General features: G+C 36.4%; 2 protein-coding genes and 1 long non-coding RNA gene across 4 annotated transcripts; 2 read left to right on the forward strand and 1 right to left on the reverse strand.

Moving 5' to 3' along the window:
* The first annotated feature begins 155 nt into the window (after window positions 1-155).
* glo (heterogeneous nuclear ribonucleoprotein glorund) lies at window positions 156-2,518 on the forward strand. Its single transcript, XM_065300876.1, has 7 exons — window positions 156-402; window positions 463-733; window positions 789-929; window positions 1,042-1,180; window positions 1,340-1,539; window positions 1,591-1,757; window positions 1,820-2,518. The coding sequence occupies exons 2-7, from the start codon at window positions 472-474 to the stop codon at window positions 2,081-2,083; spliced, it is 1,173 nt and encodes a 390-aa protein (XP_065156948.1). The 5' UTR covers window positions 156-402; window positions 463-471; the 3' UTR covers window positions 2,084-2,518.
* LOC135790874 (uncharacterized) lies at window positions 2,502-8,457 on the forward strand. The gene is made up of 4 exons (XM_065301160.1): window positions 2,502-2,567; window positions 2,700-2,918; window positions 5,250-5,288; window positions 6,265-8,457. The coding sequence occupies exons 1-4, from the start codon at window positions 2,502-2,504 to the stop codon at window positions 6,313-6,315; spliced, it is 375 nt and encodes a 124-aa protein (XP_065157232.1). The 3' UTR covers window positions 6,316-8,457.
* Window positions 8,458-9,828: 1,371 nt separating this feature from the next.
* Window positions 9,829-12,522, reverse strand: LOC135791096 (uncharacterized). Of its 2 annotated transcripts, none has more exons than XR_010547917.1 (5): window positions 12,131-12,522; window positions 11,776-11,934; window positions 10,260-10,311; window positions 10,096-10,147; window positions 9,829-9,983 (listed from the first exon to the last, which is right to left on the reverse strand). It is a non-coding gene; the product is annotated as an uncharacterized lncRNA (long non-coding RNA). The 2 variants fall into 2 exon arrangements; XR_010547918.1 differs by having other exon boundaries at window positions 10,096-10,169.
* Window positions 12,523-12,743: the final 221 nt, after the last annotated feature.

Raw genomic sequence — 12,743 nt, forward strand, 5'->3', positions numbered from 1 at the left:
CCTACAATATGTCAATAATATTGTAGTTATAAATAGCAAACACTTGAAAATGTCCAATTTTAAGATATTATTATTAAATTTAAATAATATAGGAGTTAGTTTTTATTCGTGACGCTTTTGTCGTTGTGTATTATTGGTTGCCTAGCATTGAAGTCTATGTAAATATTTTAGAAACGATAGAAACAGTGGCGAAGCTGGTCGACCGACAGAGGTTGCAATCAGAAACGAAAAGTCATCGCGTTTTTTTTTTACAAATGTGAAGAACCCCGAACATCTACTTGGTGTTTTTCACGTCGATATACAATTAGTGGCAGAGTAATTCACAGTTTGTCAGCAGTATAACATATTTCTCAGCGTACTTTTTATGCTTAGCACTATTGCATAGACAAACACGGTTTGAACGTAAGTATTCCATCATTATTCGATTTTATGTTTATTTCAACATATATTGTACGCTTATAGGGTAGCAGGATGTCGATGTCGGCCAACAGCGAGTCCGATGAACAGGGCTGTGTGGTGAAATTACGCGGTCTACCATGGTCGGCGACCGTTGATGAAATCATCAACTTCTTTGGTAACTGCAAGGTCAAGGGCGGGCCAAATGGCGTTCATATGACTACATCTCGTGAAGGTCGTCCTAGTGGTGAAGCCTACATTGAATTTGATGATGTTGATGATGTGGAGAGAGCTTGTCAGAGGGACAGAGATCACATGGGCAATAGATATATTGAAGGTGCTCACAAAGATAATTTGTACTTCTATTATTTTATCAATATGTGTTTTGTTAGTGTTTAAAGTAAAAAAGGCTGAAATGGAGTGGATGGTGAAACGTTCCGGCACGGCATACGACTCCAAAGGCGATGGTTGCGTTCGACTTCGAGGTTTACCATTTGGCTGTTCCAAGGAAGAGATCGCACAATTTTTCACTGGTATGGGAAAATTACTAGTACTATCAAGGTTCACGAGCATCGCTCACAGTGCAGCTTGTCTTTATCATGTCTGTTGAGTTTAAGGGAATTGATTGGGTTGTTTGGGTGGTAGGGTTGGAAATAGTGCCAAATGGAATTACACTGCTGACGGACTACTCGGGGCGCAGTTCTGGGGAGGCTTACGTACAGTTTGTTAACAAAGAAGTTGCAGAGAAAGCTCTGCTGAAACACCGGGAAAAGATAGGACACAGGTGGGGAGATTCAAGTTCAAGTCACATTTGTTGCCAAAATAAGTACTGTAGAGGGAAGGAGGGTGGGTTTGTGCAACCCCTTCTTTTATTTAATGATTGTCCGCAAGTTGTGTTTGGAGTCGTTTGAGCTGTTTATAATGTAATTTGTAATTTTTACAGATATATTGAGATTTTCCGCAGCAGTTTATCAGAAGTGAACGGAGTTTTGGGTTATCCTAATCGGAAGATACCAGCTGGTTCTATGGGCAATAGCGGTGGCGGTGGAGGCGGTGGTTATCGGCCTAGTCCATATGATCGTGGTGATCGTTACAGCAGCGGAATGGGTAGGATGCCACCTAGGATGTCTCGTAGCTTTAAAGGTATTTCGACAAATATTTACCAACAAAATGAATTAATTTTTATATGAGTAGATTTCAATAATTTCGACAACCGCTCGTGGAATAACGACAATATGAATAATTACAACCTGAACGACTGGAATGGATGTGGTGATAACAATCGTGGTGGTGCTTCAAACATGCACTGTATTCACATGAGGGGTTTACCTTTTAAAGCATCACAAATGGATATTGCTGATGTAAGACACATTTTCCACCTATAATTTCACTAGTTTATTTATAAATTAAATTATTTCAATAGTTCTTTAAACCAATCACTCCAGTCAACATCCGTCTTCTACAAGATAATTCAGGCCGAGCTTCTGGCGAAGCTGACGTTGAGTTTGATTCACACGATGACGCAGTGCGTGCGATGAGTAAAGACAAATGCCACATGCAACATCGATACATCGAGCTGTTTCTCAACTCTTCGCCAGGCAGTAACGGAGGCGGCAATAATAATAATGGTAATATGAATGGTCCGTCCATGCCACACTACGGTGCAGTTGGACGGCGGCGAATGTAGCCACCTTGATACTCGCGATTTAAAACTTAAAACTCACACAAAAACAAATGTAAATGTATTTATACAAGCCTTGAACTTGAAATACTTGAGATATTCCAATTCCGATTTTAGTTACCCGGCTAATGAGTGCTGGACGACTGTGTCCTCATTGAGGTGTTGATGAAAATTTGCAGTGCAAATTAAAGTGTTTATTTACTTATGTTTTTTATTTTTTTGTCGGTTTATGAAGGATTAACGACTGACTTGTTTTTAATGTATTATTTTTATGGGTTTATTTGATTTCTTCGGAATTGTACATTTTGATTTACGTTAAGACGGAGCACTTACTAGTTCCTAATACATATTTTTATGCATTTTTTGATTGTGTATATTTTTATTTGTGTCTGCAGCACATCAGAATTTTGATAGATAAATTAAAATGATTGACGACAGAAATGTATACCTCTTTTTCAAGGGAAGTGAGTTTGTATTAGGAACTCACTCAGTAAATTATCTATTTACGCTAGTGGTTTAGACCTAAAATAAGTAAAATTGGTGTTGCGAGTTTGAATCTAGATATAGTTACAGATTCTGACACGAGATGGCATTAAGATGCATTTAATCGCATTAATTTTAGTTTGTTGGTATCAGTGGTATCGATGAAAGTACTTTCGGCGCACGCTTGTACGTGACGTCAGTCGAGCCAAGACGGTTTGCGTTGTCGGTCGGTGTGTACACTCTTTTCGCGACGCATCGCCATGTTTTCGGTGATTTGTTACATTTGATTCAGCATCAACGGCACGTGACTGCTGCAAAGTATGTGGAACATCACTTAACGTTCACTATAGATCAACCGGTAAGTTTATAATTACGTTAATATTCTTTATTTGTTTTGTAAATTATGCCGTCTATCATCATTGTAAATTTTAGCCTGCGCACACATTGGAGTTATATTTGATATTTTGTCTCCGCGCTTATCGGTGTCAGTGTGTAAACAACTTTTTTGGGGGTCTACTCGTACACACTGTCCGCGATGAAACAAGAAATTTGCACGCGTCCTAGAGATGCGGAATTAAATTCTCCGTCGGGCTGCATTCGTTTGCTGCAGGAATTCAACTTGCAAGCCGCGAAAAGCATAAAATATGATTTTGTTACTCTTTTTCGTGAAATGTTTGTAACTTACTTTGAATGTTCCTGTAAGAAGTGCTCCTGAGCATTTCAATTTTTGTAAAATTTTATTTTTAAACTCATAGCTTCCCTGCAATTTGATCAAATGTGAGCTAACATATTCCACAGAAAAATTCAAATTGTAAATTTAAAGTTTTTATTTTGGAAGTTGTTATAGACGGGATCCCTGAGTATTTTATTTTAATAAAATTTTACTCTTGGACTTATAGTTTTCCTGCAATTTGATCAAATGTGAGCTTACATTTTCCACAGAAAAATTAAAATTTTAAATTTAAAGTTTTTATTTTGGAAGTTGTTATAGACGGGATCCCTGAGTATTTTATTTTAATATAATTTTACTATTGGACTTATAGTTTTCCTGCAATTTGATCAAATGTGAACTTACATGTTCCACAGAAAAATTAAAATTGTAAATTTAAAGTTTTTATTTCGGAATTTGCTATAGAAAGTCCTCCTGAGTATTTTATTTTAGTAAAATTTTACTGTTGGACTCATAGTTTATCCGTAATTTGGTCAAATGTTATAATACCTACTTTCCAGCAGAAACTTTTTTTGCAAATTAAAATTTTTTTCGATTGAAGTTGCAACAAAACGTGTTATAAGCCTTTTATTTTAGTATAAATTGTCTTTCGAATTCACGGTTTGTTCGGAAAATTACCATGAATTCTTAGAATTGTTTATTGCTAAAATATAAGCCTAAATAGTATAGCAACAATACATGTTCAAATTAAATATCACTTTAATATTTGATGTAAAATCGGTCAATCTGTTAGCATAAGAAATAATAATTTGATGATTTGAATTTTTTTGTTTTATTAATTTTATTAATCTAAATTCCGGGACTACTATCTGTAGCATTCATAGATGGCACTAGGAGGTACTAAAAATCATAAAATCGAGTTATACGACTTATTTTTGTATTTATCGACAAACATGGCCGCGAGAATAATTTTGTATACAGTGCTCTTATCAGCGATTCGTTATAAACAACTTTTTATCGCATGTGTCCCGCGCGCCGTCTTCTCACCCGCATCAACTTGCTGCATGCAGCATATTCTAGTTTACTTTAGATCGCAGGTATTGTGTCTATTCGAAATCGCGCAGGTATATCCGTTCCTTACTACCGCTTCTAGTTTACGAAATATTCGCAATTGAAAGAATTGGGTAAAAAAAATTACTTTTAAGCACTTTTAGTCACGTTTTTTTGTCCTATTACGTCACGAAATTCTTTCTCCAGGAGAAGTTAGAATTACATAAATCGAATATTTATTTTCTATTAGTTTTAATAATTTTAATTGCGGGACTACTATCTGCAGCATTCAGAGATGGCATTTGCCTGAACTAAAAATCATAAAATAAAAGTGTTTCTTAATTTCTATATTTATCAGCAAACGTTGCCATTCGATACGAGAATTGTGTTTGTTTTGAATACAATTTACACTACCATTCGAATGCCCGTGTGTCGTCGTTGTCATTCCCTCACGCCACACGTTGTCACGTGTTAGTTGAGTTGTGATCGCAGGTAACATGCCTGTTGTGCAATTCACGCACAAGGTTCCGTGCGGTCCGCTTTGCGCATCTATTGCTTTTACCTGCGAGGTTCATGCTGCAGGCACATTGTCTTATTGGGAACTGTCGTATCTAGACGTGTTTCGCGTGATTAGTATCGTTTTATCGGACTATTATTTTCTAAAATTGCATTGTATTCGGTCAGCAATTGACTATTTAGTTGTTAGATGCATCTGCAGTGTTTTGTTAATGATTAATTGGGCGTTTAATGTCCATAATTTTTATTTGTTTCCGTTTGATGTTTATATTCCAAATGCATATTGTTGCCATGATGTTTCCCGTCATTAGGAGGACCCTTCCTCCTTGAGTAAGTAACTTATATTTGACTTGCGCTACTCAGCACATCATGTTTGTTTTCTCCGATTTATGAATATAGTATTATATTGTATGCAATGTTTTTATTTTAACTTATATTTTCTTTTAATTGCAGTACTTGCTGTGCCCTAGCAATCCAATGAGCACTGCATTGGTAAGTTCTTATTAAGTTATATTATTCGGTCAAATGTTTTATGACGTGCCCGCGAATTAAGGGTCCTTATCTATTATAATTGCGGGTAATATAGACAATGAAAGAAACGACCTTATTTGCCCTTTTTGCGTTTTTTAAAACACACGGTGGAAAACAAGGCATGTCTCGGGAATCCTTTGTCATATTTCAGTTATTTTTTGATTTTAGGATAGGGCAAGGGTACATTTTTAAAATGGACTCTTGAACCCTCGCGAAATTCAGTCGTAACTGCCTTAAAATGGCCGAGGAAGTTAGGCCTTTTCTTGCATTTTTCATACACGTGGTACAAAACAAGCCATATCTTGGGAACCTTTTGTCTTATTTTAGTTATTTTTCGATTTTAGGATAGTACAAGAGCGCATTTTTAAAATGAACCCTGAGCCATTGCGCAATTCAGTCGTAACTGCCTTAAAATAGCCGCCAAAGTTAGACTTCTTGCATTTTTCAAAACACGCGGTGGAGAACAGGCCATATCTCGGGAACCCTTTGTTTTATTTTAGTTTTTTTAAATTTAATTATAAGTTAAGAGTGCATTTTTAAGATGCGGTCGCAACGCGGTTGGATTGCGTACCACGTTAGTCTTATTTTTGTCGTCTGTTGATCTGCACATACATTTCCTTCATTATTCTTGAATTTCTCAATTTATCTTCGTGTTGTTACGTAATATTTTTAAATGTTTTTTCGTTTGTGCACACGCGTGATGTGCGGCTTTGTTAAACGCGGATTGTCTATACGCAGAGGTAAAGCGTGAGTAATGTTCCGTCGGATACTCGGTCGCTAGATCAATCGGAAACCTATCCATGCTTGAGTAAGTTACTTTTATCTGACTATTGCGATACTCAGCACAGAAAGTTTGTTTTCTCCCATGTGCGAATATAGTATTATCGCACTGTATAAAATGTTTTTGTTTTAATTTATGTTTTCTTTAAAATTACAGTACTTGCCGTATCCTTGCAATCCAATGAGCGCTGCATTGGTGAGTTTATAATTAAGTTATATGATTCGGTTAAATGTTTTATCACCTTTTACCTGCATGTTGCAATATCCCGCGAATTTGGGGGCCCGTATATATTTCACTTACTAGTAATATAGAAAATGGATCATATGGCGGAAAACCTTTGTGTAATGTTCAATTTTTTTTTTCGGATTTTGATTACGCAAGAGGGGTATTGTTAATTTCTTACATTTATTTCGAAATAATTTTCTTAGATGGGGAATTTAATTCTGTATCTCCCTGTATAGAAATTTATTGCGAGAAAAGTCCGTAACGCGAGTTATATTGAAAGTTGTGTGTGTGTGTGCGCCGTAGTACTCGTTGCGCCAGGAATTGGTGGTTTTTTTCGTATAACACGCGAACGCGGTGTTACATTTTTTTCGAAATAATTTTCCTAGATGGAGAATTTAATCCTGTATCTCTCTGTATAGAAAGTTATTGCGAGAAAATTCCGTAACGCGAGTTATATTACAACTTGTGTGTGTGCGCCGTAGTATTCGTTGCGCTAGGCATTGTAGTTTTTTTCGTATAACACGCGAACGCGGGGTTACAATTAGTTCGAATTAATTTTCCTAGATGGAGAATTTAATTTTGTTTCTCTCTATGTAGAAAGTTGTTGTGAGAAAATTCTGTGACGCGAGTTATATTGAAAGTTGTGTGTGTGCGACGTAGTACTCGTTGCGCTAGGAATTGTAGTTTTTTTTAGTATAATACACGAACGCGGTGTTACATTTATTTCGAAATAATTTTACTAGATGTGAAATTTAATTCTATATCTCCCTGTAAAGAAAGTTATTTGCGAGAAAATTCCGCAACGCGAGTTATATTGCAAGTTGTGTGTGTGCGCCGTAGTACTCGTTGCGCTAGGAATTGTAGTTTTTTTCGTATAACATGCGAACGCGGGGTTACAATTAGTTCGAATTAATTTTCCTAGATGGAGAATTTAATTTTGTTTCTCTCTGTGTACAAAGTTGTTGCGAGAAAATTCCGTAACGCGAGATATATTGCAAGTTGTGTGTGTGCGCCGTAGTATTCGTTACGCTAGGAATTGTAGTTTTTTTAGTATAACACACGAACGCGGTGTTACATTTATTTCGAAATAAATTTTCGAGGTGGGGAATTTAATTCTGTATCTCCCTGTATCGAAATTTATTGCGAGAAAGTTCCGTAACGCGAGTTACATTGCAAGTTGTGTATTTGTGCCGTAGTACTCGTTGCGATAGGAATTGTAGTTTTTTTAGTATAACACACGAACGCGGTGTTTCATTTATTTCGAAATAAATTTTCTAGGTGGGGAATTTAATTCTGTATCTCCCTGTATAGAAATTTATTGCGGGAAAATAGTTGATGCCATCATCAAATGATAAATATATACACAATAAATTAAAATGTAAGTGTTTTATTCTTGTGGCACCTTTCTTACTCAACTTTTCGGATGATTTTCGGGTAAAGTCTTTGAATGTATGTTAAATACCGTTGTTTCGGTATAAATTTCTCTCTTCATGAAGTGAATATTGACCATATTTGTAGTATTTAAAATTTTCCTTTTGTAACACACACATTTTAGTTTTTCCTAACAGTACATAGTAAATCGCTTTTATTTGTGAGTTTTGAGTGTTGTTTTAAACTTGGGATTTTCCTTCTGGAACACCCTGTATGTTTGCTTTTCTTTGTGTCCGTGAAAATTTTTCTTCAATAGCGGTTTTAGGGCTATCTTTTTGCACTGTTTTTTAACACCTTGTTTATTAGTTTCCTGGAGCATCGGATGAACACGAGCAATATTTGTAGTGTTTAGATGTTTTCCTCTTTGATGGTTAAATTTTCTAATTGTGACACCTTGTATAATCCTTTTCCTTCACATCCCTGAAAATTTTGCTTTGACTGTTATTAGAGTTTAACTTCTTGCACTTTGAATTTTCTTTTGTCACACCCTGTATATTTGGTTCCATTTTCCATCACCTAGAAAATGGGCAATTTGCTAATTTCTTTATCCCGGTAGAATATTTTGACGTGTTACTTGCTTACATGTACGCGACGATGCAGGTCGAAAGATCTGTGTCAATATGGCAGCATGTATTTTGTTGACTTGTAAAATCTAAACCTGTATTCTATTGTTAATAAAGCAATAGCAAGATATATTGTCTTCTTTGATTTGTGTATCCCTTCTATCATTTCAGGCACAGGTCTCTAGGAGAGTTCCCTCTCTCAGGGGATGATCCCCACTTTAAAAATTGTTAAGGTATCCTGTGTGTTGTGATTCTCCTTCTTTCATTTCAGCTACAGGTCAGAACTTGTAAGATTATTTCTTAGTGTCACCTCTCTTGAAACGACTTAAAACTTAGAAATATTTGAACAAAATCTTATAAGGAATGTCCATATAAGGACTTCCCTCTCTCTGGTGGTGATCCCCCACTATAAAAATTGTTGATATGCCTAAGAATCCTGGGGATGAAGCGTAGAGACATCGTAGCTGTAGGATGGGCCGGAAGCAATGGACGGATCGAAGCAGTGGGCGATGACCGTAGACTGTCTTATAACGACACGTGCCAAAAAATTTAAAAATCTGATCCTCCCCTGTTCTCTTCCTTCTACCTTCTCCTATTCTTTACTACTCCTTCTTCTATTTCCCTGTTCTCTGTTACTTGCTCTTGCTTTTTTTTTCACTTCACTTCACTTGTATTTCAATTTCTCTTATATTTCGTTGGAATTCACATATGCAACTCAAATTACACCTGATATTTTTATATTTGAGAAAAATGCCTTCCACACCTGAGACTCGATCCGTGTTTGCTAGCATGCCAGCAGGTGTACGTCTCCACTCGGCCACCGAGTGCTTTTATTGTTGTTGTTTGATTCTTCTATTTATGTTTCTACTTTTATCATGTTTTTAAAAACAACAACACACGCTCGCACATAAGACTTATATGCCATATTATTTAAAACTGAAAACGACAAAGAGAATACGAGTGCCACAAAAAAATATGAACGAGATTACAATTATAAATTGTGTTTTATTGACAACATTTAACAATAGTTACATTACAGTTACAAAATATCAACAGCTAACAATTTCTGCCCCAATAAAGGTGCAATCCGGATTTAACGAAGCCGCACATCACGCGCGCACAATCCAAAAAGCATTCAAAATTATTACGTAACAACGCGAAGATAAATTAAGAAACTCACGAATAATGAAGAAAATATGCGTGCATATCACCTGACGACAAAAATGAGACAAACGTGCTACGCAAGCCAACCGCATGGCGATCGCACAAGAATTGCAGAATAAGACAAATTAGTTTTTTTGTAAACACTGACACTTTCAGTGTGGCAATGCAATATAAGAAAAATTAGTCCTTCCAACATAAAAATGCCATTTTGGAGGTCAATTTGTGAGATTATCACAAAAATTATTTAAGAAAATTATAAAGAAATTCAATAGTTACAATCTGATGCAAGAATGGTTCTTCTACGATGTCAGACTCAGGTTCAAAATCCCTAAAACCAGCAAAAATTAGTCCTTCGAACATAAAAATGCAATTTTGGAGGTCAATTTGTGAGATTATCACAAAAATTATTTAAGAAAATGATAAAGAAATTCAATAGTTACAATCTGATGCAAGAATGGTTCTTCTACGATGTCAGACTCAGGTGCAAAATCCCTAAAACCAGCAAAAATTAGTCCTTCGAACATAAAAATGCAATTTTGGAGGTCAATTTATGAAATTATCACAAAAATTATGTAAGAAAATGATAAAAAAATTTAGTACTTACAATCTGATGCAAGAATGGTTCTTCTACGATGTCAGACTCAGGTGCACATTCTCTAAAACCAGGAAAAATTAGTCCTTCGAACATAAAAATGCAATTTTGGGGCTCAATTTGTGAGATAATCACAAAAATTATCTATGAAAATGATACAGAAATTAAATACTTACAATCTGATGCAAGAATGGTTCTCCTCCGATGTCAGACTCAGGTGCAAAATCCCTAAAACCAGCAAAAAATTGTCCTTCGAACATAAAAATGCAATTTTGGAGGTCAATTGGATGACAATTCTATAGACGCCCCCTACGCAAGTTAAAACTAGACAACAACAACAGTGCGGCCAATTACCAAATACACTTATCCGCATTACCACCCACAAATATAACGTAAACTCGTCGCATTAGCGCAACAACAAGCAATAATACGATACAGTAAAAGTCGTGAAGCGATTAAATGTGCAATACAATGTAAACTCTTGATAATCTTTATAATGACGTTGAAATATGTACAAGAAGGTTGCTTTGTGGCAAATGGCTGAATAAGTAAAATCTGTCCGTAAATCAATTAATCTTAGTAAGTGTCCTTATAAAGAGTTTACATATTGCTATTCCACAAGCATTCATCAAATTAATTGTCAAAGTTCCCTAAACATATACAATTCTAAGTAAAAGTGAAATAAAATAATGTGCCGTGGTTTCAAAGTCAGGTTTTTTTTCTGTCCTTTCTTGTGCGCATTATTTGTACTGGTTTGAAAAATAATATGTGGGCCCAAAAAGTGATTGCAAGAGGTATATAGGTGTTCCTTTGGTTGATGTCAGGCGATGTGGGAAACCGCTTGAATGTATTATCCACAGCAGGGTTCGCGAAATATGACCAATTTTGAGACAAATACGACAAAATTTCGCCGAAGTTTAGAGATGCATTTGAAAAAAGAACTCATGTCCTATCATAAAATAAATAAAAAACTAAAATATCACGAAAGGTTCCCGAGCTATGCCCTGTTTTCCACGGCGTGTTTTGAAAATTGCAAGAAAAGGCCAAACTTTGGCAGCCATTTTGAGGCAGTTACGACCGAATTTCGCAGAAGTTTAGGGGTGCATTTGAAAAAAGAACTCATGTCCTATCATAAAATAGAGAAAAAACTAAAATATGACAAAGGGTTCACGAGATATGGCCTGTTTTCCACCGTGTGTTTTTGAAAAATACATAAAAAGGCCTAACTTTGGCGGCCATTTTAAGGCAGTTAGTTGTAACTTCGCAAGGGTTAAGGGGTGCATTTTAAAAATACCCTCTTGCCCTATCATAAAAAAAAGAAAATCAAAAATATAACGAAGGGTACCCGAGATATGACCTGTTTTCCACCGCGTGTTTTGAAAAATGTAAGACACGGCCTAACTTTGGCGGCCATTTTAAGGCAGTCGGTTGTAACTTCGCAAAGGTTCAGGCGTGCATTTTAAAAATACACTCTTGCCCTATCATAAAATAAAGTAAAAACAAAAATATAACGAAGGGTTCGCGAGACATGGCCTGTTTTCCACCGTATGTTTTGAGAAACGCGAAAAATGGGAAACTTTGTCGTTTCCTTCGTTTTCTATATTGCCCGCAATTAAAATAACCAAGGCATCCTTAATTCGCGGGCAAGTCATACAACATTTGACCGAATAATATAACTTAATAAAAACTTACCTTCGTACGGTGCCCTGAACACGACTCACTGCTACCACCCCCTTCGTACGGTGCCCTGAACACGAATCACTTCTACCGCTTGCCTCGTACGGTGCCCAACGGCACTTGTCGGTGCAACGACAAGAAGGGATTTCAAATTTTTAGTATACGCAAAATTCCCTATAAGATAAGCTAGTTAAAATGAAAATCTCATTGTAGATTATGAAAGATTGGATAATTCTCTATTAGATCAGAGAACAAAAAATAAGATAGCGTTCAAACCGTGCGTAAGCAAAGACCTTGCTTACACAAATAAGTGAATTAAACGGGGACAACAATTTCAAGAAAAAGAAAATAAAGAAAATCTGCACTTTACCGTTCTTTCCCCGCTTCCATGCAGAACGTTGTTCATGTTCCCGGGACAACATACCAAACACAACGACACAGATAGACCGCAATTAAACGAAATAATATCCCAACACACGTTGCAAGACGTTGCAGTTACCGCTACCACTATATCGCGAGCATGCAGTGCAGTGTAAACAAGTTGATAGCACGCGGCCATCTTGCAATACGCACAACGAACGCAAAAATTAACAATTTTGTCTATTCGACACCGGATTATCTACTAATAAAACACTAAATACGCCAGTAATAACTAAGTGCAGTCGATGGACAATCGAAATGAACGCGATTTACCGAATTACAAACTCAAAATAAAGCGATAACAGCCGCGAGGAACACGCACAACCCAAACAACGACCGGCACAAAACTGCACTGAGCATGCCGCCTGCGCTGGACACGGAGTGTGCGCTGTGCTTGGCGCATATTCATACGTACGTGCGCACTAATTCGCAGCGCATCAGATTTGTCGAATACCGTAAAATTCGTTATTGACAAATATTGCTAATCTAGAAGAGCTGAAAACACTCAGACATTTAAAAAAAATGAACAATGCATTGAACTCATCCTATGACATGTGACTGAA

The sequence above is a fragment of the Atheta coriaria genome, unplaced genomic scaffold (assembly GCF_025399875.1).
Source record: "Atheta coriaria isolate IRGN ID8LTWV9N9 unplaced genomic scaffold, Caltech_Dcor_3.1 hic_scaffold_4_pilon, whole genome shotgun sequence".
In the NCBI taxonomy this organism is placed as follows: Eukaryota; Metazoa; Arthropoda; class Insecta; order Coleoptera; family Staphylinidae; genus Dalotia; species Dalotia coriaria.

Coding starts and splice junctions, on each gene's coding strand:
- LOC135790874 (XM_065301160.1), top strand. CDS start 2,502: ATGATTGACGACAGAAATGTATACCTCTTTTTCAAGGGAAGTGAGTTT. Junction 2,919..5,249: donor CGTTCACTATAGATCAACCG/GTAAGTTTATAA, acceptor TTTTAATTGCAG/TACTTGCTGTGCCCTAGCAA. Junction 5,289..6,264: donor ATCCAATGAGCACTGCATTG/GTAAGTTCTTAT, acceptor TTAAAATTACAG/TACTTGCCGTATCCTTGCAA.
- glo (XM_065300876.1), top strand. CDS start 472: ATGTCGATGTCGGCCAACAGCGAGTCCGATGAACAGGGCTGTGTGGTG. Junction 930..1,041: donor GATCGCACAATTTTTCACTG/GTATGGGAAAAT, acceptor TTTGGGTGGTAG/GGTTGGAAATAGTGCCAAAT. Junction 1,758..1,819: donor CACAAATGGATATTGCTGAT/GTAAGACACATT, acceptor TTATTTCAATAG/TTCTTTAAACCAATCACTCC.